The sequence below is a fragment of the Anneissia japonica genome, unplaced genomic scaffold, assembly GCF_011630105.1.
Source record: "Anneissia japonica isolate Jap-2015-1 unplaced genomic scaffold, ASM1163010v1 scaffold1203_len951721_cov167, whole genome shotgun sequence".
Lineage (NCBI taxonomy): Eukaryota > Metazoa > Echinodermata > Crinoidea > Comatulida > Comatulidae > Anneissia > Anneissia japonica.
The window spans coordinates 3,109-29,657 of record NW_022722325.1 but is presented as its reverse complement, the minus strand read 5'-3'; the positions used below and the strand labels follow the sequence as shown (position 1 = coordinate 29,657).

General features: G+C 33.4%; 2 protein-coding genes across 2 annotated transcripts; both read left to right on the top strand.

Moving 5' to 3' along the window:
• The first annotated feature begins 11,524 nt into the window (after positions 1-11,524).
• LOC117111840 (cell adhesion molecule 2-like) lies at positions 11,525-14,515 on the top strand. Its single transcript, XM_033254849.1, has one exon. The coding sequence runs from the start codon at positions 11,525-11,527 to the stop codon at positions 12,806-12,808; it is 1,284 nt and encodes a 427-aa protein (XP_033110740.1). The 3' UTR covers positions 12,809-14,515.
• Positions 14,516-23,669: 9,154 nt separating this feature from the next.
• On the top strand, positions 23,670-25,654 carry LOC117111828. Its single transcript, XM_033254819.1, has one exon. It carries the CDS (start codon positions 23,670-23,672, stop codon positions 25,641-25,643), a length of 1,974 nt encoding a protein of 657 aa, XP_033110710.1. The 3' UTR covers positions 25,644-25,654.
• The last annotated feature ends 895 nt before the right edge of the window (positions 25,655-26,549 follow it).

Genomic DNA, 26,549 nt, shown 5'->3' with positions numbered 1-26,549 from the left:
TATGTGATGTTAATATCTCAAATTGAATTTTCTTATTTCCGACCGTTTTGGTTAGACATGCCATTTTTGTAATTGATGTATTTTTTGTTTGTTTATGAACTCATCGTGTATTTACGTGTGCCACGTTATATGTGTTGGTTCAATATAATTATTATTTGATATTTCATGAATAACATAGCATTATATGAATATTAATATCCATAGCAATGCAATAGACACTGCATAAAAGCATACTTGAAAATATCGTTAGCACTTGCCGATGAAATCACAGCATTCGACATATTTCTGGTGGGTTTGTTTTTACTGTTTTTATTAGGATTAAATTGTAATTCTCAGTGAAGAACACTCTTGATGGTATATGTACTCTAATGTTATTAGTTACGCGGACAGTAGTATAAAACCAGTATTGCAATGGTGTATAGACGACACTTATGTGAAACACAACTAGTTTGTCATATTGGATAATGTATTATACTATGCTGAATATACATTCTGTGGTTTCAGAAGACAAATATATAGGCTTATTTATTGGCAAAAGCAGAAGTGTTGTATTATTGGTTTCTGAATAGTTTCTACACGTCATCGTGTATTAACGTGTGCCACGTTATATGTGTTGGTTTCATATAATTATTATTTGATATTTCATGAATACCATAGCATTATATGAATATTAATATTCATAGCAAGGCAATAGACACTGCATAAAAGCTTACTTGAAAATACCGTTATCACTTACCGATGAAATCACAGCATTCGACGTATTTCTGGTGGGTTTTTTTTTATTTTTTATGAGGATTCGATGTAATTCTCAGTGAAGAACATTCTTGATGGTATATGTACTCTAATGTTATTAGTTACGCGGACAGTGGGTATAAAACCAGTATTGTAATGGTGTATAGACGACACTTCTGTGAAACACAACTAGTTTGTCATATTGGATAATGTATTATACTATGCTGAATATACATTCTGTGGTTTCAGAAGACAAAAATATAGGCTTATTTATTGGCAAAGCAGAAGTGTTTTATTATTGGTTTCTGAATAGTTTCTGCACGTCATCGTGTATTAACGTGTGCCACGTCGTTATATGTGTTGGTCCAATATAATTATTATTTGATATTTCATGAATACCATAGCATTATATGAATAATAATATCCATAGCAATGCAATAGACACTGCATAAAAGCTTACTTCAAAATACCGTTAGCGCTTATCGATAAATCACAGCATTCGACGTATTTCTGGTGGGTTTTTTTTCTGTTTTATTAGGATTAGATTGTAATTCTCAGTGAAGAAGATTCTTGATGGTATATGTACTCTAATGTTATTAGTTACGCGGACAGTGGGTATAAAACCAGTATTGCAATGGTGTATAGACGACACTTCTGTGAAACACAGCATCTTTGTCATTGGATAATGTATTTTACTATGTTGAATATACATTATGTAGTTTCAGAAGACAAATATATAGGCTTATTTATTGGCAAAGCAGAAGTGTTTTATTATTGGTTTCTGAATAGTTTTTACACGTTATCAGAATTATTATAGGCCTATGTGTTAAACTTTTTTATTAATTGTTAGAACCAAACACGCATTGAATTTTGATGTAACAACCCTGCTGCATCTGGATTGGTTTGTAGTGATGTCATTCCACTTTATCAAATTGGTAGAAACACGGTAACAATTCGAACGTACGTGACTAGTACTATACAGCTTTTTATCTGGGGTATTTGGGCGTAGTGAGGGAGCGAGCGGCTTTTTTGCGATATGAACAATTCAAATCCGTAATTAGGAAAAGGACTACAAAAGTTCTGAATGTACTGAAGTAATTGGTTTTTAATGTAATCTACATGTTTGTAATGTAGATTAGATTCTGAAATCACAGTCTATTAGACAGGTAAGGTACCGTTCTAAAAAAATTGAGGTCAAAGGTTAAATAAGTCATAATCTGGGATGATTGAATTTATTTGGCATTAAACAGTAAAATATCACAGAGCAATTAAACGGGATGTAACAGGTGTGATATTTGTACAAAGGAAATAATATTATTAACAATACATGCAGAGCCTGTCTCTTATACACATCTAGATGTGTATAAGAGACAGCTCAAAGCCAGAGCTTTGTCATCATCATGAAGAGAGCTTTGATGTAAATTCAGACCAAATGGACGCTCTTGGCGAGAGGGCATCCATTATTTATGGTACATACGTTAATACAGCAACACTGGACAATTCTGACAACGGTGATGATTTAAATCACTTTGACCACCCGCACATTTCTCATATATACAACCATACTGAATGTGACGACAATCTTGTTTTTGATGATATGTACCTGTCTCTTATACACATCTAGATGTGTATAAGAGACAGAAGTTGTTCCATATCGGTGGCAATCCCTCCTACGGTCACTATCATAGCTACCACAACATATTTTAATGCTGGTGACTCTCTGGAATTCTCGTGTATGGCAGTAAGTTTATGGAACATTACAGGTTACATGTGGATGTTTGATAACCATTTAGTGACTTCATCCAACTCAAGTACATTAATTGTATTGCAATTACAACCAGAAGACGGAGGGAAAAAAATTGGATGCATGGCAATGACGTCATCTGGATTAAATGGTAACGATTCTGTAATAATTTCATTCTTAAAAGAAGATAAGGAAAATAGTGAGTTGAAATTGATACCAATTGTATTTGGAGGATTGACAGCATTGACATTGGTGTGTATTACTGTGTTTTTAATAATAAGGCAAAAGCGAAAACGAAACAGAACAAATGCAGTGGTGTTATTAAAAAAGAACATTGTGCACTGTGTTCCTCTTAATAGTCCAAACTTATGTATCTGTCTCTTATACACATCTAGATGTGTATAAGAGACAGGAACGTATGTAATAACCATAAAAAAAAGATACACTTGCATACTTTAGTTATGGGATGATATATTCTAATAAAGTAATAATTAAAATATAATTTTTGTCGAAAGCCATAATAAATCGTGATACTGTAAGTATAAGGAAATGCTACAAGGAAATATACGCTACAAAAAACTGATGATACTAAGCCTATTCCAGTTGCTTGAAGGTTCAATCATTGTTAGTGCAAAATGATGCATTATAGAAACACAAAGCAAAATAGATGCTATAGATATCTGAAAAACGTATACTATTCATTAAAAATCTCGTTTTGATTAGCAGGCATAAATGAAATAGAAGGCGCCTCGCTACCAGTAAGGCTTAACTGTCTACTAATTCCATGATTTCATATTGACTAGAAGTAAAGCAAGATGTTAATACAAAATCATCGTGAGTGTTTGCTTAGGTTGCGGTTACTTCTTGTTGCTTTGAATTGTTACAACAACTCATTAGTTATTGCACAAACTACCATACAGCCACTGATTGTTCAGGTGTACGCCGGGGAAAAGGCTGTATTTCAATGTAACAATACGGAAATTAAGACGACTGATCATATTTGGAAGTGGTATAAGTTCAACGCACCTAGAGCGCAGATTCTTTGGCAGGAATATTCAAACAACATGAAAGGTAGATATGAAGTTTTAGTTGATGAACAAAGAGAACACAGTAGATTGACAATATTGAATACAACACTAGAGGATAATCAAACACAGTACTTTTGCGAATGTTTCTATGCATCGACGAAAGTTACCCTCTCTATCGTATTAAAAAAGAGTTTAAATTCAATGTACCCAAAATGTGAAGCCAATATAACAGCAGTCAGGATTACAAAAACAGTAAAGATGAAATGTAGAGCCGTAGGAGGGGATCCCAGACCATCATTACAATGGTATAGAAACGGGGAAATATTGAAAGAACAGGATGATTTTGTATACTTTGGCGATGGTGATGCTTCATACTTTGATGAGCTTACGCGTGAGTTGACTGTTGATGACGAGACAGCAATTTATACATGCAAAGCAGAGGGTCTAGCAGTTGAAAGGGACCAAAGTTGTTCCATATCGGTGGCAATCCCTCCTACGGTCACTATCATAGCTACCACAACATATTTTAATGCTGGTGACTCTCTGGAATTCTCGTGTATGGCAGTAAGTTTATGGAACATTACAGGTTACATGTGGATGTTTGATAACCATTTAGTGACTTCATCCAACTCAAGTACATTAATTGTATTGCAATTACAACCAGAAGACGGAGGGAAAAAAATTGGATGCATGGCAATGACGTCATCTGGATTAAATGGTAACGATTCTGTAATAATTTCATTCTTAAAAGAAGATAAGGAAAATAGTGAGTTGAAATTGATACCAATTGTATTTGGAGGATTGACAGCATTGACATTGGTGTGTATTACTGTGTTTTTAATAATAAGGCAAAAGCGAAAAAGAAACAGAACAAATGCGGTGGTGTTATTAAAAAAGAACATTGTGCACTGTGTTCCTCTTGATAGTCCAAACTTACGTACCTTTAAAAACACCGCTGAGAGCTTCGATAACGGCAACTCTATTCAAACACCCCCAAACCCAGAGCTTTGTCATCATCATGAAGAGAGCTTTGATGTAAATGCAGACCAAATGGACGCTCTTGGCGAGAGGGCATCCATTGGTTATGGTGCATACGTTAATACAGCAACACTGGACAATTCTGACAACGGTGATGATTTAAATCACTTTGACCACCCGCACATTTCTCATATATACAACCATACTGAATGTGACGACAATCTTGTTTTTGATGATATGTACACACTGCCGTTTACAGACACTCAGGAACCAAATGCCAGATCAGATGATAGACGAACTGACATTTTAGATACTATATATGCAACACCAATAAAACGAAGACAGAACCCAGATACACGATCGGTTGACGGAATAGTTGGTTTTGAAGACCTATATGGAAACATCAAACATCGAATATCAATACATCAATCTCTTGAAGACATTGCAGGGACCCTTGGTTTTTATGACATGGATGGACATCCGTTTGCAGGGACGAAAAAGCCCGATGCCAAGCCAAATGATGAACCAAATGATAATGTAGATATATATGCAACACCAATAAAAAGAACGCAAAACGCAGATACACGATCGGTTGACGGAATAGTTGATTTTAGAGAAAATGCAAAGCCTATCAAAAATCGAATATCAATACATCAATCTATTGAGGACATTGTAGGAACCCTTCATGATTTATCTTACAACCGATCAGGATCGATTGATCATCTATACTCTAAACCTAACAAGTACCGTCCAACTGCTCAACCTGAACAGTTGACAGAACTATATGCTCAGCCGAATAAACAAACTAAAAAAGATTTTAAGTCTAGTTCTCTCACATGCAATACCACATCCAACATGGATATAAATAATTCTCTTCCACATGTCATTTTGAATGACCAAGAGGACTTATATTCCAGTATTGCATAGATGGGCACCGTATTAACTCTCAGTGTGACATGTATAGGTTCTTTCAATTAATTTCCATCCACATAATATAAACAAACAATGTGAGAATTGATGTAATTTTAGTTTTGCAAGGCTAATAATAAAATTAATAATAATATAATAATAATTATTATTATTATTATAATTATCCTAATACTAATAATAATAATGATAGTAATAAAATAATTATTAATAATAATAACAGCATGTATACTATTATCTGACTCTGTTGTTTCCATGATAGTGAAAATGTTACATTTCAGAGTCTTCATTGTCTGAGTCCGAGCTTTCGCTGTTGTCACAACAGCATCATTCAGGGAACTACCTTACTGGTTCTGTGACAGTTCTATGGTTAAACAGTCACGTAACAGCAGGTCACTGAAGACGGCTGGTAGGTCATATCCTGTGTCCCTATTCAGGGTGGGCTTCTGGGTAATAATAATAATAATAATAATAATAATAATAATAATAATAATAATAATAATAATAATGTGTAAAGCGCAAACATCACCACTAAAATTTGTGCTCAAGGCGAAGTGTCTAATAAAGAACAGCAACAGCGAACAAACAAGAATCGTAGACATCACAAAAAAATTTAATAAAAGTTAAAATAAATATTTTTCTAATATTTATTTAAGATTTTAAAGTTAAATTACCATTAATTCAGTTTGTATTACTGTATTGTCATTATTGTTAGGTTAATTGCAACTATAATTCAGTTTGGCCTACAAAAGAATCATTATATTATTACCTTACCTTCTCATTTTACCATAGTTAAATATTCCTTTCTTTCGTTGTCTTATCATATTATTTCTTTCTTTTTTTCAGATATTTCCTTGTCTTTGTCTTTTCACTTTCTTACATTTTCTTTTCCTTTCTTTCTTTTTTCATCCTTATGTTTCCGTTTCTTTCCTTTTCCTTTAATTTCTTATGATTCAATTTCTTTTTTTTCTTATTTCTTTCTTGTGTTTCACCGTCTTCTTCTTTTTCACCTCTTGTTTATGTTTTCTTTGCATTCTTTCTTATTTCCTAATTGCCTTTCATTTTGTTTTCTTTTTCTTACTTATGATACCTTTTCGTTTCTTTCCTTGTTCTTTCTTATGATTCCTTTTCTTTTTTTTCTTTTTCTTTTTTATATTTCTTTATCATTTCTTTCCGTTTCCCTTCTTATATTACTTATCTTTCATTTGTCTTTACTTTCTTGTATTTCTTTATCATTTCTCTCCTTTTCTTTCTTTTCCTTTCTTATTAATTAGTCCAGATTTCCGTTGGTTAATTACACCTACGTAACTATTACTCAGGATTTTATAAGATGTGACATTCATTTTACATTATGACATTAAAAAAATATTATAAAGACACTTTTTTTTTTAAATTGTACGATTCCTATATTTAAGAAACACTTTAGGGTTTCCTGTGTGTCCAATTTTGTCACTTGTATTTTTTATTATATATTTTATTTGCATGCAATCTCTGAAAAAAAAAAACCTCATCTCTAGTGGAATTCATGAATATATCATTTCAATATTTAAGAATAAATATATAACGTTATGAATGTATAAATGATAAAATGTATGATGTTCTACTAATAAAATTAATCTTAAGATAATGCGTACCATCATTTGTGCACTTAATTTGATAAAGATTTAAATAACCAATTAATGACGTCACATAACGTAATATTTACAAACGATAGGACTACAATCATTATTTCAAATTTACAATCGGAAGATGCGGCAAAAGAGATTGAATGCATCATCAGGATAAATGGTAACGATTCTGTGATAATTTTATTTCTAATGGAGATCTAGAATATAATGCATTGTGATTGATAGGAACATTAGTAGGCGGTTATAGTATAGTATAGTATAGAATTGGTATCTATTACTGCGTTCCTAATAATATGGCAGATTCGAAAACGAAACAGAGCTAACAAAACACTTGTTCCAGTCAAAACCTCGACGAAGGGGATGAACCTTTATATCAGAATTTAACATTCAAACAACCTTTAGAAAAAACAACTCCACCAATATTTACACAGCACTAAATCCAACATTATTTACAACATACGCGCAACTGAATTAAACCAAAAAAAATAATAACTAGCCACCACATCAGTTGTCGGATTTTATTGAATGAGTAAATTTAGACGTCAGATTCGACTTAACGAGCCAACGTAGAGTCATATTCTAGTACTGTATTTCTTTTACTATTACGATGTGCTTATTTTCTATTACGTTCTAAAATTGAATTGTCCGATTTCCGACCGTTTTGGTCAGACATGCCGTTTTTAAACTGATGTAATTGTTTTGTTTGTGAACTCATCGTGTATTAACGTATGCCTTATATTTATATGTGTTCGTTTAACAAAATTATTATTTAAAGTGGCATGAATAATAATAGCATTATATGAATAATAATATCTATATCAGTTCAGTAGTCACTGCATAAAATCATATTTAAAAATGCCGTCGCGGAAAACATCGCCAGCAATAGAAGCCATCATGGGCTTTTTGGCTCTTTTGGAATCTCCTTGTAATCTTAAAACACAGCATTAGACATATATCTGATGTTTTATTACGATTAAATTGTAATTCTCTGTGAATAACACTCTTGATGGTATATATCTAAATATAATTAGTTAGTTACGTGGACAGTAAGTATAATCTCAAAACCAGTATGGTAGACGGTGTCACTTCTGTGAAACATAAGAGGTTTGTCATATTGGATGATTTATTTTACTATGCTGAATATACATTCTGTGGTTTCCGAAGACAATTATATAGGCTTATTTATTCGCATAAGAGATGTAGTTATATTACTGGTGTTTGAATAGTTTATACACGTTATCAGACTTCTTATATAGGTTAATATTTATATTAATTGTTAAAACCAAACACGCATTAAATTTGAATGCAGCTTCCCTCCTGCATCTGGATTGCTTTGCAGTGATGTCATTTCACTTGATTACATAAACAAGTAACAATTTCAAACGTGACTACTAGGCCTACTAGACAGCTTTTTCCTTGGGTATTTGGGCGTAGTGAGTGAGCGGGCGGCTTTTTTGAGATATGAACAGTTGAAATCCGTAATTAAGGAAAGGATTACAAAAAGTTCTTAAATATACTGAAGTAATGGTTCTAATGTAATCTAGATGTTTCTAGTGTAGATTCGATTCTGAAATCACAGTCTATTAGACCGGTAAGGTACCGTTCTAAGACATTGGTCAAATGTCAAATAAGTCATAATCTGGGATGATTGAAATTATTTGGCAATAAATAGTAAAGTATTACAGAACAATCAAACGGGATGTAACAGGTGTGATATGTGTACAAAGGAAATATTATAAACATATTTTTTTTTAATCTGAACCTAATTTTTGGTCTTCGATATATGAAGAGCCGAAAGGGTAAAACTAGAAGAGTCATATTCTAGGAGTGCAAGTCAAGTTCTTAATGTAATTCTAATCATAGATGCCAAATATTCGATTATGCAGGTAATATCTCATTCAAAAGCTACTCATGTCATTTTGGGTAATTCCAAATAGTGTGATCAAAACTTCAAATGTATGTATTACACTGCATGTAATAATAATTTGCAGTTAACTTAACTTCAAAAAAATTGAATTTTATTTTGAATAAATGTTACAATTACGAACTTGAGACGAAAATCCTACTGTGTAATGTTGTTCTTGAGCACACAAATCACTCTCTGATTAGATGGTAAGAAATTGCATTCTCAGAAGAGTGGTTGACTAATTTGAGATAATAAATACGCTTTATTCATAAAATGTACACCTAGACCAATCCGTTTAACATCTACTTGATCTACAAAGAGAACAGGTCAATTCAGTCGGCTAAACTTGTGTGCTGCTGAACAGTGAAAATCCTTTCAGATTTTTGGTCACTGGTTCAATTCCATACTCTGTTCATGAGTTTCAGCTTGAGGGCTGAATAGAAATAGAAGATACAATAGCGTACATTCTTTCGTTTAAGTCGTTGGTCCTGTGTGCAACGGCACTTGTGAATGTGAACTTCGGAGAAGAGCAGGGAATTGTCCCCCGTTGACTCAGACCAAAATACTCCTACTCATACTCCTACACAAAACTATCTGAAGTTTCTCTGGTATATATTTTTCCAACACTAAACACCATTAAAATATTAATAGTTTCATCTGGTGTACAGAATACATGATTTAAATGAACTGGCATCAGGTTAACCAAAATAATGCATCGGCCTATATCACAATACAATACTGTCCGAGTGTACCATCATGTGTCAAAGCAAAGAACGTGTGTAATAACCAGAAAAAAGATACACTTGCCTATTGTAATCTCTTGAAGTCATTGTAGTGACCCTTGGTTTCAATGACATGTATGCACATCCGTTTACAGGAACGCAAAAGCCTAATGCCAAGTCAAATGATGAACTAAGTGATAATGTAGATATATAATATGCAACACCAATAAAAAAAAAACTCAGAATGCAGATTGATTGACGGAAAAGTTGATTTTTTTGTTGTTGATTTTTTGAAGATCTATAATATGCAAAGCTTATCAACCATCGAATATCGATCGATACACCACCTCTTGAAAACATTGTAAGAATCCTCATGGTTTGTCTTACAAACGGTCAGAATCTGTTGATCACCTATATTCTTCACCTAACAGGGACCGTGCAAGTGCTCAACCTAGACAGTTTACAGAACTATATACTCAGTAAAATAAACAAATTAAAAACGAGTTTAAGTCTAGTTCTGTGACCTGCAATTCCACATCCAACATAGATCCAATAATTCTCTTCCGCATATCATTTCGAAGGACAAGACTGTACAAAACATTTCAAACACCATCAAAGAGGAATTTGCATATTCAAGCATTTCATAGATGTACAACATATCAAGTAATGGCTCTCAGTGCTATATTTATACGTTCTTCACTGACTTATATCCCATCAAATACCGCCCAAGATACCTATTTCGAGGCTCCATTATATTTGCAGCACATAGAATATGAGCCTCTCAATCAATATATATATATATATATATATATATATATATATATATATTAAAGACATTTATTTTCAACAAGCACTTTATGGTTTTGGTAATACTCGGTACATAATACTAATACCATCATGGGTCACCGCATACTATCATTGGTAAGGCGTTATATCTTAATTAAGGTTCAATGCACTATTATAAATCATTCAAATTCGATTACAGTAGTTCTATAATCATATACTTTTTAATGTGCATTATTCAATAAGAATTTAAATGTATGAAGTCAAATATAATGTAAAAAGTTAGTTTTGAAGTGAACTATTGTGTGTCTGCTTACAAATCCAGAGCGCCGTGTACTAATCAAGTAATAAAGTTCCGCACTAGTAGCATAAAATTGCAATCACCATCAGTGTGTACAACCAAGTAAGAAATTGCGTAAAGTTGTAATGATCATGAACCTTAAACACAAGTTCACATTTTTACTATTCTACAGAGGCATTAAATAAATTGACAATGAACGAAGGTTCTGATGGTAAAATAATTTCGTGCCCCACCTCCTTACATGCGACCCACCTTTGGCCTTATTCGAAGCATGCCATAACAACTTCTATTTTGTTTCGCAATTTTACGTGCATACGTTGATTAAACTTTACTCAATAAAAAAAATGATTTACCACAACAACCTTAACTTCGGCCTTTGTGAATTTATTTAATGCTCAGAATAGACAATGAAATGATTTGAGTCTTTAATCTTGTTTTGACTGACAGAGTTCAACATTTATATTCTTTCTCTATCATCAAGCATTGCAGTACTGGTTATGTAACGTAAATTAAACAAATAGAACTATTGATGAAAGCAGGAAGTCATAACATACGTAATGTAGACCCCACTTATATAATAAAATTGGCTATGTAAATAAAACATGTTTATTCAGGTTGTGTATTGAAGTTACTTCCAGCTCTATGATGCATAACGTATATACAAAAATAGAGAAACATATATGCGGAAGACTATTTGTTGGGCGAATGTATTACAATTCAAACGGTATATCAACGTTTTTCTAGTTTAAATTAGCAAGCCAATAAGTGAAGTAAGATGTTAGCATGTTACTATGAGTTTCGGCTTCGATGGTGGTTGCTTTTTGTGGCCATTAGTTATTACAACTGTTTTGTTGTTGCTCAAACCACCATACAACCACTGAATCTCCAGGTGCTTGTCGGAGGAAGTGCTTCATTTGTATGTAACAGTGCAGAGAATAAAACATGGTCTTGGTATAAAGTAGACCGAAATTTCAACGATTCAAAAATTTGGGAAGAAGGTACAAATCCTATACCTGCATATGCATTTTTTGTTGATGGCCAAAGAGGAAAAAGTAGATTCACAATATTAAATACGACATTGGACGATGATGAAACTCAATATTACTGTAAATGTGGATCTACATCAAATAAAACAACTTTAGAAGTCATCGTGGGAACGAAGTTGGATAAAAGCTATCCACAATGCGAAGCTGACTTTACGTCATTAAACACAAAGAATAAAGTCACGATGACATGCAGGGCTAATGGAGGTTATCCAAGACCATCGCTACAATGGTACAGAAACGGAGAAATATTAGCAACGCAGGAAGATATTGTAAGTAATAAAAATGACGATGTTGCATATTTTTATGAATTTACACGTGAAATGACAGTTCAGGTTGAGACAGCAGTCTACACATGTAGAGCTGATGGTCCAGCCGTTGAAGGGAACCAGAATTGTTCCATATCAGTGGCAACTCCCCCGACGGTCACCATCATTGCTAGCACAACATATTTTAATGCTGGTGATTCATTGGAATTTGCATGTATAGTAATGAGTCCATGGAATATCGTAGATTACAAGTGGACTGTAAATAATCAGTCATTGACGTCAACAAACGCAATATTTAAAAACGATAAGAGTACAATCATTATATCACATTTACAATCAGAAGATGCAGGAAAAGAGATCGGATGCAACGCAATTACGTCTTCTGGATTGAATGGTAATGATTCTGTAATCATTTCATTATTTGATATAGATCAGAAAAATAATCAATTCCAATTAATAACAATTGTGGTTGGAGGAGTTATAGCCTTGGCACTGTTATGTGTTACTCTGTTCCTATTAATCAGACAAAGGCAGAAACAAAACAGAACTAACAAAACGACTGTTTTGAGAACAACTAGCATTGCACAGGGTGCACCTCTGGATGGTCAAGATTTTTGCATATCTGAGGAAAACTCTGCATATGGTAACAACACCTCTTTCCCCATTTCCGGAAATCCTTGGGCAACCCTTCATCATTATTATGATCACATTGATGTGAATGGTGACCAAGAGAACGTTCCAAGGTGAAGACCATCTATTGGCTTTGCAAACAGCGTTAATACAGCATCATTGGGTAGTTTTAAACGCGTTGCTGATTTGGAGTTTTGAATCAAACCAGGAGTACATTTCATATAAATACAACCATACTGCTAGCAATGATGTGTATGCATATCCGTTTGCAGAAACACATAAGTCAGATGCCAAGTGAAATGATGCACCAAATGATAATGGACATATATATGCTAAACCAAGAAAAGGAGCGCAGAACCAAGATACACGATCTTTTGATGGAATATTTGATTTGGGAGATCTATAGGCCTATATGCAAAACCAGTAAAGGAAAAGCAGAACTCCGATACACAATCAATTGATGGAATAACTGATTTTGGAGATCTATATGAAAAGCCTGTCAAACATAGAAAAACTTCTTTTTCCTTGAAAACAGATTCAAGGAACATTTATTAATCATATAGGCCTATGCCCAAATAATATACAAAGTATGATATTATTAACAAAATTAGAGTGCATCTAAATATTTTTTTCTACGTTTAAATGAGTAAAATAAGCATGTTGATAACTTTGAAATGATATCAACATTTTTAGTAGACATTAAAGTAAGAAATTTGAATTCAGACGGAGTGTCTGTGTAACAGGAAAATAGAAATTTAGTTCTAATGTCTGAATAAAAAGGGCAAACAAAGGTAAAATGATATTCATCTTCGACTTTTTGTAACGAACATAATTTGCATAATCTTTCATTTCTATTAACATTATACCATACTCCTCTTTCTAATTCTAATGCTAATATCCCCAATCTTAATTTAGTAAGGATTTGTTTATGTCTGTGATTGTCTACATTTCTTAGCTAATCCTCTACTCTGAATTCATGTTTAATTTTGTGAATATAATTTTAATTTAAATGTTGCCTAATTTCTTCAAAAAACCTTTGATTCTCTATGTCTGTTAACATTTGTTTTAAATTTAATACAAACTCATTAATATCGTTGACTTTTTGTGCATGCCAAATATCTCCAAACCCAATGGAACATAATATATTTTTTACATCTAAGGCCCAACAAGGCTCGTTTCTTTGTGTTTTTCTGTATTGAAAGTCATAGCATTGCATAACAAATTTTTCGCTGTCCATATAAATCAGTCTTAACCAATACCTAATAACGTTAACAAAACATGCAACATGTATGGGGTATCTCCCGCATTCTCCTCTAACACTAATATTGGGTGCTGAGTTGCCAACTCCTAATATGTAATTACAGAATTTCATTTGTATCTTATCAATAGACAGTGTACTGGAACAGACAGTCCCTGTGGCGGACGACGAGAGTTGCTGGTACCGGGTTACCAGGTAGCACAGACACGAAGGGACCCTTAGGGGGGAAGAAAGTCATTGATCGAGTTCCTTAGTCCACATATCAAGCGCCCTGAGCATCTTACACTAGATGGATATCTGCGCTATATACACTATTATTATTATTATTATTATTATTATTATTATTATTATTATTATTATTATTATTATTATTATTATTATTATTATTATTAACTAATAAATACTTATATGATTTGGAAATTTCGATTGTAGTCCCATTGTAATTCCATTTTTCATATTTCTTAAGTTTATTCCATTTTTCAAAAACAACAATGTTACTTTTGTTAACATTTACAGTGCAATCCATGACTCACAATATCTTGATAATTTATTTAAATAATTTTGTAAACCACGTACAGTATCGCTAAATAGTATCTGCATAGAGTAAATGATTAATTTTTAGATTACCTATTTGGATTTTGTCGTTTTTGTTCTCTTCATTTAGCTTTCGACTGAGATCATTATTTTATAAAAATATTAAATAAAAATGATGATAATGGAGACCCCTGTTGAATTCCAACAGAACATTTGTAATTACTACTAATATTATTTTCAATTTTAACATGAGCTGTAAGTTTGCTGAACACAGATTTAATAATTTTGAGCATTTTACCTTTCACTCCTGTATTGTTCAATTTAGTACAAAGGAATTGATGCCCTACAGAGTCAAAAGCACGTTTAAAATCAATGAATGCTACATACACTCTCCCTCGTTTTTTGGATAAATATTTAGTAATTATTGTATAAAGAATGAATAAATTATCTGGTACCCTAAACCCCTTTCTATAACCAGCCTGTTCTTGATGTAAAATATTATTTTCGTCAGCCCAATGATTTAATCTAGAATTCATAATGTGTAAAAAGATTTTGGCCAACACTGGTATGAGAGATATTTCCCAGTAATTTCCAGGTTCATCGCAGTTTCCTCTATTCTCTATTGGAATTATAAGGCTAGTTGCCCATTGTTGTGGGAAGTTCCCAATATTAAAAATGTTATTGTATAATTTGGTTATTATATAGGCCTATATTATATCTACGGCTGTATGCTTAAAAAATTCTGCCAACAACCCATCAATCCCAGGGGCTTTACCGTTTTTTTTTATTTTGCAATTCTATGGCGTGTATGACTTCGTATATAGTTATGTCATTATTTAAATTATTTTCATTGTCATTTAATATTACATCATTAACTTTTTAATATTTTTTTAATTCGATTATGTATATCAATATTATTTCTATGAAATAAAGATGCAAAGTAAGTACTGTATACCACTCATCAAGCGAGCAAGTTAAAAGAGCAATTAAAATGATATTTAGTGTAATAAATTAAGTATTTTTTGTCATGATCGTGGTAAAGACGTTGCAGTTTATTCCAGAATGCGAAACTTAATTGGCGCAGTTTCATTATTATTAATATTATTATTAGTAGTAGTAGTAGTAGTAGTAGTATTAGTAGTAGTAGTAGTAGTATTACTAATCGATTATGCAGTAAAGTTGTTAAGTAAAAATATGCAAATGTTGACTCATGACTGAGTATCTGTAGGCTGATAACACTCATTTGATAAGCATACTGAAATACATTGAAACGTAAAGACGTTTCAATACGATGATGATGATAAGACGGATAACGGTATTAGAATTGGAGATGAGTAAATTATTTATTTGGTCTAAAACTTATGTTAATAATAATAATAATAATAACATTATAATCATTATTAATAGTTTATGTGCCTAAAACCTTTGGTTTACAATTGGTTGAACATATTAATGTTTAACATTGATCCGTTACTGGAATTATTAAAGACTTTAATTGTCTAAAATATTTTAACACTCCATTGATAAGCATATCGAAATACATTGAAACGTAAAGACGAAGTTCCAGAGAGACATTGTATCCAGCATAGTGATGACGGTGATGATAATGACGATAATATTAACGATAAATGTAGTAAGGTTGAGGATAATGATGATAATGAATGTTTTAGTGATGAAGTCGATGCAAGCAAGGTCATAAAAAGTCACCAAAATTGCTAACACACCAACACATTTTAATGCTGGTGATTTACTGAAATTTGCATGTATTGCAATTAGTCCATGGAATATCGTAAATTCCAAGTGGATAACCAGTTAGTGATGTCACATAAGGCAATATTTAAAAACGATAGGAATACAGTCATTATATCAAATTTACAATCGGAGATTGAAAGAGATTGAATGCATCATCAGGATTGAATGGTAACGATTCTGTGATAATTTTATTTTTAATGAAGATCTAGAAAATAATGCATTGCAATTGATAGGAACATTAGTAGGCGGAATTATAGTCTTCGTATTATCTATTACTGCGTTTCTAATAATATGGCAGATGTGAAAACAAACAGAGCTAACAAAGCGCCTGTTCCAGTCAACAACAACATACGCGGAACTGAATTCAACAACAAAATGCCACCACTTCAGTTGTCGGATTTAATTGAATGAGTAAATTTGGACATCAGAATCGATTAACGAGCCAATGTTTTAGTATATGAATCATATTTGAATACTGTATTTCTTTTACTATTATGATATGGTTCTTTTCTGTTACGTTCTCAAATTGAATTGTCCTATTTCTGACAGTTTTGGTTAGACATGCCGTTTTTAAACTGATGTAATTGTTTCGTTTGTGAACTCATCGTGTATTAACGTATGCCTTATATTTATATGTGTTCGTTTAACAAGGTTATTATTTGAAGTGGCATGAATAATAATAGCATTATATAAATATTAATATCCATATCAGTTCAGTAGTAACTGCATAAAAGCATATTTAAAATTCCATCGCGGAAAACATCGCCAGCAATTGAAGCCATCACAGGCTTTTTGGCTTTTTTTGGAATCTCCTTGTAATGAACTATCTTAAAACACAGCATTAGATATATATATGATGTTTTATTACAATTAGATTGTAATTCTCTGTGAATAACACTCTTGATGGTATATGTACTCTAATATATACTTAGTTACGCGGACAGTGAGTATAATCTTAAAACCAGTATTGCAATGGTGTATAGACGATGTCACTTCTGTGAAACACAAGAAGTTTGTCATATTGGATGATTTATTATACTATGCTGAATATACATTCTGTGGTTTCCGAAGACAATTATATAGGCTTATTTATTCGCAAAGCAGATGTAGTTGTATTACTGGTGTTTCAATAGTATTTATACACGTTATCAGACTTCTTATATAGGTTAAACTATTTATATTAATTGTTAAAACCAAACATGCATTAAATTTGTATGCAGCTTCCCTCCTGCATCTGGATTGGTTTGCAGTGATGTCATTTCACTTGATTACATAAACAAGTAACAATTTCGAACGTCACTACTAGGCCTACTAGACAGCTTTTTCCTTGGGTATTTGGGCGTAGTGAGTGAGCGGGCGGCTTTTTTGAGATATGAACAGTTGAAATCCGTAATTAAGGAAAGGATTACAAAAGTTCTTAAATATACTGAAGTAATGGGTTCTAATGTAATCTAGATGTTTCTAGTGTAGAAGATTCTGAAATCACAGTCTATTAGACCGGTAAGGTACCGTCATAAGACATTGGTCAAATAAGTCATAATCTTGTATGATTGAATATATTTGGCAATAAATAGTAAAATATCATAGAACAATCAAACGGGATGTAACAGGTGTGATATGTGTACAAAGGAAATATTATAAACATATTTTTCTTAATCTGAACCTAATTTTTGGTCTTCGAAATATGAAGAGTCGAAAGGGTAAAACTAGAAGAGTCATATTCTAGGAGTGCAAGACCAAGTTCTTAATGTAATTCTAATCATAGATGCCAAATATTCGATTATGCAGGTAATATCTCATTCAAAAGCTACTAATATCATTTTGGGTGGTTGCAGATTCCAAATAGTGTGATCAAAACATCAAATGTATGTATTACACTGTATGTAATAATATTTTGCAGTTTCTTAACTGTAATGAATTGAATTTTATTTTGAATAAATGTTACAATGACAAACTTGAGATGAAAATCCTACTGTGTATTGTTGTTCTTGAGCACACAAATCACTCTCTGATTGGATGGTAAGAAATTGCATTCTCAGAAGAGTGGTTGACTAATTTGAGATAATAAATACGCTTTATTCATAAAATGTACATCTAGACCAATCCGTTTAACATCGTACTTGATCTACAAAGAGAACAGGTTAATTCAGTCGGCTAAACTTGTGTTCTGCTGAACAGTGAAAATCATTTTAGATTTTTGGTTACTGGTTCAATTCCACCCGCTGTTCATGAGTTTCAGCTTGAGAGCTGAATATGAAATAAAAGTTACAATAGCGCACATTCTTTTGTTTAAGTCGTTGGTCCTGTGTGAAACGTCCCTTGTGAATGTGAATTTCGGAGAAGAGCAGGAAATTGTCCCCGAGAACAGGTCAATTCAGTCGGCTAAACTGTTGTGCTGCTGAACAGTGAAAATCCTTTCAGATCTTTGGTTACTGGTTCAATTCCATCCGCTGTTCATGAGTTTCAGCTGGAGGGCTGAATATGAAATAGAAGTTACAATAGCGCACAGTTTTTCGTTTAAAAAAGTCGTTGGTCATGTGTGCAACGGCCCTTGTGAATGTGAACGCAGTAGGCCTACATTCTTCGAAAAAGAGCAGGGAATTTTCTCTCGTTAACTTAGACCAAAATACTCCTACTCATACTCCTACACAAAAGTATCTGAAGTTTCTACGGTATATTTTTTCCAACACTGAACACCATTAATATATTTATAGTTTCATCTGGTGTAGAGAATACATGATTTAAATGAACTGGCATCAGTTTAACCAAAATTATGCATCGGCCTATATCACAATACAATACTGTCGGAGTGTACCATCATGTGTCGATGCAAAGTACGTGTGCAATAACCAGAAAAAAAAAGATACACTTGCTAGTTGCATATAAATGCCTAAGCACTATAAATGTTAAAAACAACTCCATATTTTAGTTATGGAGTATAATTTATTCTAATAACATAATAATTAAAATATAATTATCAATGAACGCCATAACAAATCGTGATACTGCAGTATAAGGAAATGCTATAAGGAAATACATAAAAACGCTTAATACTAAACCATTCCAGTTCCTTGAAGGTTTAAGTCACTTTTAGCACAATCATGCGTACAGTATACAAACACAAAGAAGAATAGATACCAATGATATCAAAAAAAGGTATAAGGCCCTACTATTCATTACCTTCTCGCTTTGATTAACAGACAGTAGCGAGTCGGTACCAGTCAGGCTTAAATGTTTAATAATGCCACCATTTCACAATGACTAGAAGTAAAGTAAAATGTTAATACAACATCCTTGTAATTTTTCTTAGATTGTGGTTACCTCTTGTTGCTTTTAACTGCTTATTAGTTGTTGCACAAACTACCACGCAGCCACTGATTGTTCATGTGTTCGCTAGGGAAAAGGCTGTATTTGAATGTAACAATACGGACATTAGGACGACTGATCATATTTGGAAGTGGTATAAGGTCTGCCCACCTGGGGCGCATATACTTTGGTAAGAATATTCAAACATCCAGGACCACAATGAAAAACATTTCTTTAAAATGATTGTGTCATCCTGGCTAAAGATATTAGTAAATAAATAAACATCATAAAAGGTAGATATAAAGTTTTAGTTGATAAATAAAGAGAACACAGTAGATTGACAATATTGAATACAACACTAGAGGATAATCAGGCCCACTACTTTTGCGAATGATTTTATGCATCGACGAAATCTACCATATATCGTCCTAAAAAAGAGTTTAAATTCAACGTACCCAATGTGTGAAGCGAATATAACAGCAGTCAGCATTAAGAAAAACAGTAATGCTGAAATGTAGAGTCGTAGGAGGGGATCCCAGACCCTCATTACCCATTATAATGGTATAGAAACGGAGAAATATTAGAAGAACAGAGTGATTTTGTATACTTTGGCGATGTTGATGTTTCATACCAGGGGTGGCGCCAGCTGAGAACCCAGGGCCCCTGTCGGGACCCCCCCCCCCTCCCACCAGGAGGAGGTGTCCAGGAGAAAACCACAGTTTGTCGAGGAGAAAAATGTACATGTATTTTCTACATATTGGTAGACCGCAAAATCGATTAAATAAATCTTCGAAACCAATGTACTCGATTTCGGGGCTTCGAACCGTGACACACTTTTGAGAGATTTTGAGCAACGCCCGACCACGCCGCCCACTTTTTTTTTTCGAGACATGGGACCTCCGTCGGGGACCTATGACCCGCCGTCGGGCATATAATGGCGCCACAACTACTTCATACTTTGAGGTACTTGGGCGTGAGTTTACTGTTGATGACGAGAGAGCAATCTATACATGCAGAGCAGAGGGTCCCACCGTTAAAAGAGACCAAAATCCGGCGGTTATTATTATTGCTAACACAACATATTTTAGTACTGGTGATTCACTAGAATTCATGTGTATGGCAATAAGTCTATGAAACATTACTGATTACGTATGGATGTTCGATAACCAGTTAGAGACGTCATCAAAATCGAGTACATTGGTTTTATCGAATTTACAGAAAGAAGATGGAGGGAAAAACATTGAATGCATAACAAAAACTGCATTTAGATTAAATGGTAACGATTCTGTAATGATTTCATTCGTTGATGAAAATCACAAAAACAGTGGATTGCAATCGACACCAATTGCAGTTGGAGGAGTGATAACTTTGGCATTGGTGTGTATTACTGTGTTCTTAATAAGGCAAAAGGGAAAACGAAACAGAAGAAATGCAGTAGCTTTATTGAAAAATAGATTGTACATTGTGTTCCCCTTGATAGTCCAAATCTGTATTTCTCCGAGGACAAACGCTGACAGCTACTATCTATAACGGAAACTCACCAACTCTCCAAGACCCCGAGCTCTATCATAATTATGAAGAGCGCATTGATGTAAATACAGACTAAATGAACGTTCTTGGCTAGAGAGGGCATCCATTGGTTTTGCTACATACGTTAATACAGCAGCACTGTACAATTCTGACAACGATGATGATTTAAATCACTTTGACCACCCGCACATTTCTCATATACAACCATACTGAATGTGAAGGCAATCTTGGTTTTGATGATAGGCCTACAGTATGTACACACCGCCGTTTATAGACATAAAAGAACCAGATGTCAGATCAGATGATGGACAAACTTTGGAGATACTATATATACAACATCAATAAAAAGAACGCAAAATCCAGATACACGATCGGTTGACGGAATAGTTGATTTTGGCGATCTATGCAAAGCCTATCAGACATTGAATATTAATACATCAATCTCTTGAAGTCATTGTAGGAACCCTTGGTTTTAATGACATGTATGCACATCCGTTTACAGGAACGCAAAAGCCTAATGCCAAGTCAAATGATGAACTAAGGGATAATATGCAACACCAATAAAAAAAAAAACTCAGAATGCAGATATACGATTGATTTACGGAAAAGTTTATTTTTTGTTGATTTTTTGAAGATCTATAATATGCAAAGCCTATCAACCATCGAATATCAATACATCACCTCTTTAAGACATTGTAAGAACTCCTCATGGTTTGTCTTACAAACGGTCAGAATCTGTTGATCACCTATATTCTTCACCAAACAAGGACCGTGCAAGTGCTCAACCTAGACAGTTTACAGAATTATATACTTAGTCAAATAAACAAAATAAAAACGAGTTTAAGTCTAGTTCTGTGACCTGCAATTCCACATTCAACATAGATCCAATAATTCTCTTCCGCATATCATTTCGAAGGACCAGACTGTACAAAACATTTCAAACACCATCGAAGAGGAATTTGCATATTCAAGCATTTCATAGATGTACAACATATCAAGTAATGGCTCTCAGTGCTATATATATGTACGTTCTTCACTGACTTCTATCCCATCAAATACCGCCCATTTGGCAAGATATCTATTTCGAGGCTCCATTATATTTGCAGCCCATAGAATATGAGGCTCTGAATCAATATAAAAACATGACCGAAAACAAAATTTCAGAATTAATATAATTTTGTTTGTGCGCAGCTAGAAGCTCATATTTCTATTGGTTAATTAAACGTATTCAAGTAACTCAGGATGTTATAAAATAAGAAATTCATTTTATATTATGACAATACAAAATATATATTAAAGACATTTATTTTCAACAAGCACTTTATGGTTTCTTGAGTGTTCAAATGTGTCACCTGTTTCTATTATCATAGGCCTAGATTTTATTATTTTATATCCCATAAAACTATGAAAACAACATTATTCAAGTGAAAGAAATGATTATTTTATTTCAATATTTAAGAATAAATATATGATGTTCTATTGATAAAAATTACATATATATATATATATGAATGATATTCGATTGATAATAATCTTAAGATACTAGGTACATAATACTAATACTATCATGGGTCACCGCATACTATCATTGGTAAGGCGTTATATCTTAATTAAAGTTCAATGCACTATTACAAATCATTTAAAATCGATTACAGTAGTTCTATAATCATATACTTTTTAATGTGCATTATTCAATAAGAATTTAAATGTATGAAGTCAAATATAATGTAAAAAGTTAGTTTTGAAGTGAGCTATTGTGTGTCTGCTTACAAATCCAGAGCGCCGTGTACTAATCAAGTAAGGAAGTTGCGCACTAGTCGCATAAAGTTGCAATCATCATCATTGTGTACAACCAAGTAAGGAATTGCGTAAAGTTGTAATGATCATAAGCCTTAAACACAAGTTCACATTTTGACTATTCTACAGAGGCATTAAATAAATTGACAAAGAACGAAGATTCTGATGGTAAAATAATTTCGTGCCCCACCTCCTTACATGCGACCCAACTTTGGCCTTATTCGATGCATACCATAACAACTTTTATTTTGTTTCGCAATTTTACGTTGATTAAACTTTACTCAATAAAAATGGTTTACCAGCACAACCTTAATTTCGGTCTTTGTGAATTTATTTTAAGAACAGAAGAAAAACCAAAACCAAAGTTATAATACTGTAGTCATATAGTACTTCCTTGAAAAGATTTGAGGCGAAATAAAATAATGTAGTTTCTAGTCTGGAAGGGGGAAAATTATTGTAGTTTCTCTGGTATATGTCTGTCTCTTATACACATCTTCAAGCATTAGAGTACTGATTATGTAACGTAAATTAAACAAATAGAACTATTGATGAAAGCAGGAAGCCATAACATACGTAATGTAGACCCCACATATATAAGGAAATTAGCTATGTAAATAAAACATGTTTATTCAGGTTGTGTATTGAAGTCACTTCCAGCTCTATGATGCATAACGTATATACAAAAATAGAGAAACATATATGCGGAAGACTATTTGTTGGGCGAATGTATTACAATTCAAACGTTCAGTATTATATGAACGTTTTTCTAGTTTAAATTAGCAAGTCAATAAGTGAAGTAAGATGTTAGCATGTCATTATGAGTTTCGGCTTCGATGGTGGTTGCTTTTTGTGGCCATTAGTTATTACAACTGTTTTGTTGTTGCTCAAACCACCATACAACCACTGAATCTCCAGGTGCTTGTCGGAGGAAATGCTTCATTTGTATGTAACAGTGCAGAGAATAAAACATGGTCTTGGTATCAAGTAGACCGAAATTTCAACGTTTCAACGAAACTTTGGGAAGAAGGTGCAAATACTGTACCTGGATATGCAGTTTTTGTTGATGACCAAAGAGGAAAATGTAGATTCACAATATTAAATACGACATTGGACGATGATAAAACTCAATATTACTGTAAACGTGGATCTACATCAAATAAAGCAACTTTAGAAGTCATCGAGGGAACGAAGTTGGATAAAAGCTATCCACAATGCGAAGCTGACTTTACGTCATTAAACACAAAGAATAAAGTCACGATGACATGCATGACTAATGGAAGTTATCCAAGACCATTGCTACAATGGTACAGAAACGGAGAAATATTAGCAACGCAGGAAGATATTGTAAGTAATAAAAATGACGATGTTGCATATTTTTATGAATTTACACGTGAAATGACAGATCAGGATGAGACAGCAGTCTACACATGTAGAGCTGATGGTCCAGCCGTTGAAGGGAACCAGAATTGTTCCATATCAGTGGCAACTCCCCCGACGGTCACCATCATTGCTAGCACAACATATTTTAATGCTGGTGATTCATTGGAATTTGCATGTATAGTAATGAGTCCATGGAATATCGTAGATTACAAGTGGACTGTAAATAATCAGTCATTGACGTCAACAAACGCAATATTTAAAAACGATAAGAGTACAATTATTATATCACATTTACAATCAAAAGATGCAGGAAAAGAGATCGGATGCAACGCAATTACGTCTTCTGGATTGAATGGTAATGATTCTGTAATAATTTCATTATTTGATATAGATCAGAAAAATAATAAATTCCAATTAATAACAATTGTGGTTGGAGGAGTTACAGCCTTGGCACTGTTATGTGTTACTCTGTTCCTATTAATCAGACAAAGGCAGAAACAAAACAGAACTAACAAAACAGCTGTTTTAAGAAAAACTAGCATTGCACAGGGTGCACCTCTAGATGGTCAAGATTTGTGCATATCTGAGGAAAACTCTGCTTATCATGGTATCAACACCTCTTTCCCCCTTTCCGAAAACCCTTCGGCATCCCTTCATCACTACGATGGTCACATTGATGTAAATGGTGACCAAGAGAACGTTCCAAGGGGGAGACCATCCATTGATTTTGCAAACAGCGTTAATACAGCATCATTGGGTAGTTCTAAACGCATTGCTGATTTGGCGCGTCTTGAATCAAACCAGAAGCACATTTCTTATAAATACAACCATACTGCTGACAAAAACAATCATGGTTTTGATGATGTGTATGCACATCCGTTTGCAGAAACACAGAAGTCGGATGCCAAGTCAAATGATGAAACAAATGATAATGGACATATATATGCCAAACCAAAAAAAGGAGCGCAGAACCAAGATACACGATCATTTGATGGAATAGTTGATTTGGGAGATTTATATGCAAAACCAGTAAAGAAAAAGCAAAACTCAGATACACAATCAATAGATGGAATAACTGATTTTGGAGATCTATATGCAAAGCCTGTCAAACATAGAAAATCAATACATCAATCTCTTGAAGACATTGGGACCCTTAAAAGTGCAACATCTCCCAACCGATCAGGATCGATTGATCACCTATACTCTCAACCTAACAAGAACCATGCAAGTTCTCAACCTGGACAAACAGAACATTATGCTACGCCTCGTAAAGCCTACCATACTACGACTAACGTGGATACAAAACCTCTCATGCCTATCATTTCCAATGACCAGTCTGTGCAGAACATTTCAAATATCAACCAAAAAGACTTCACATATTCAAGCATTGCCTAGTCGTACGCTGTATCATACGGATCCGTATCCACTTATTGAAGTAAACGTGGAATACGAGCCTCTGAAAAAACACTAAATGACGATTAATAAAATGTCAATATAATTTTTGCCACCATAACCCAGCGAGTACATGTTTAGATTAATAATTACCTGTTATTAAGCAACTCAGAACTTTGTTTTCAGTTAAGGATCCTCTTCCCATTGATTTTCGTTTGGGTGTAATATACAAATTTACTTGCGGAAGCTTAAAAACGGACAAAACGAACGTTTAAAAACGAACGTTTAAAAACGAACGTTTAAAAATGGACAAAAAATCACATATTGAAGCATTTAAATAATTCACATAAATGTAAGGATGCTTGTAACGAGGGTTGTTTCAAAATAATATGTTCTACCTGAGACAATTTTACAACTATACTTGTATAATAGTGTTAGGTTCTATTAATACTGTTTATCAACGTAAATTCAAAGAAGCAGCCCTCCATTAACTGACAATTACAAAATGTAAATTATAATATTTCGGTCTGACTCACTTGCTCATCTTTATTCATACATTTCTTCTCCGGTATGATTTAATTCCTCCAACTTGGCCTTAGACCCGATATGATATCGTACGTGCTTCTGTTGTCTAAACGGTCTGACACTCGCCAAGATAGCGAGAGATTGCGTGTTCGACTCCCACCAGAGAGTTTTGCTGAATGACAGTGTATTCATCTTGTTGAATAAATCGATACACAACAATAACAATATTATTATCTATTTGATTTATACATTATTTGTGCTAACAGTGCTAAGCAGTTTTATTTATATGCTTTATAAGTTTATTATAAATTTTATTTGAATACATACATATATATATATATATATATATATATATATATATATATATATATATGCTGTCTCTTA

Bases quoted from the DNA above. Each gene is read 5' to 3' on its own strand.
- LOC117111840 (XM_033254849.1), top strand. From the start codon at position 11,525: ATGTTAGCATGTTACTATGAGTTTCGGCTTCGATGGTGGTTGCTTTTT.
- LOC117111828 (XM_033254819.1), top strand. From the start codon at position 23,670: ATGTTAGCATGTCATTATGAGTTTCGGCTTCGATGGTGGTTGCTTTTT.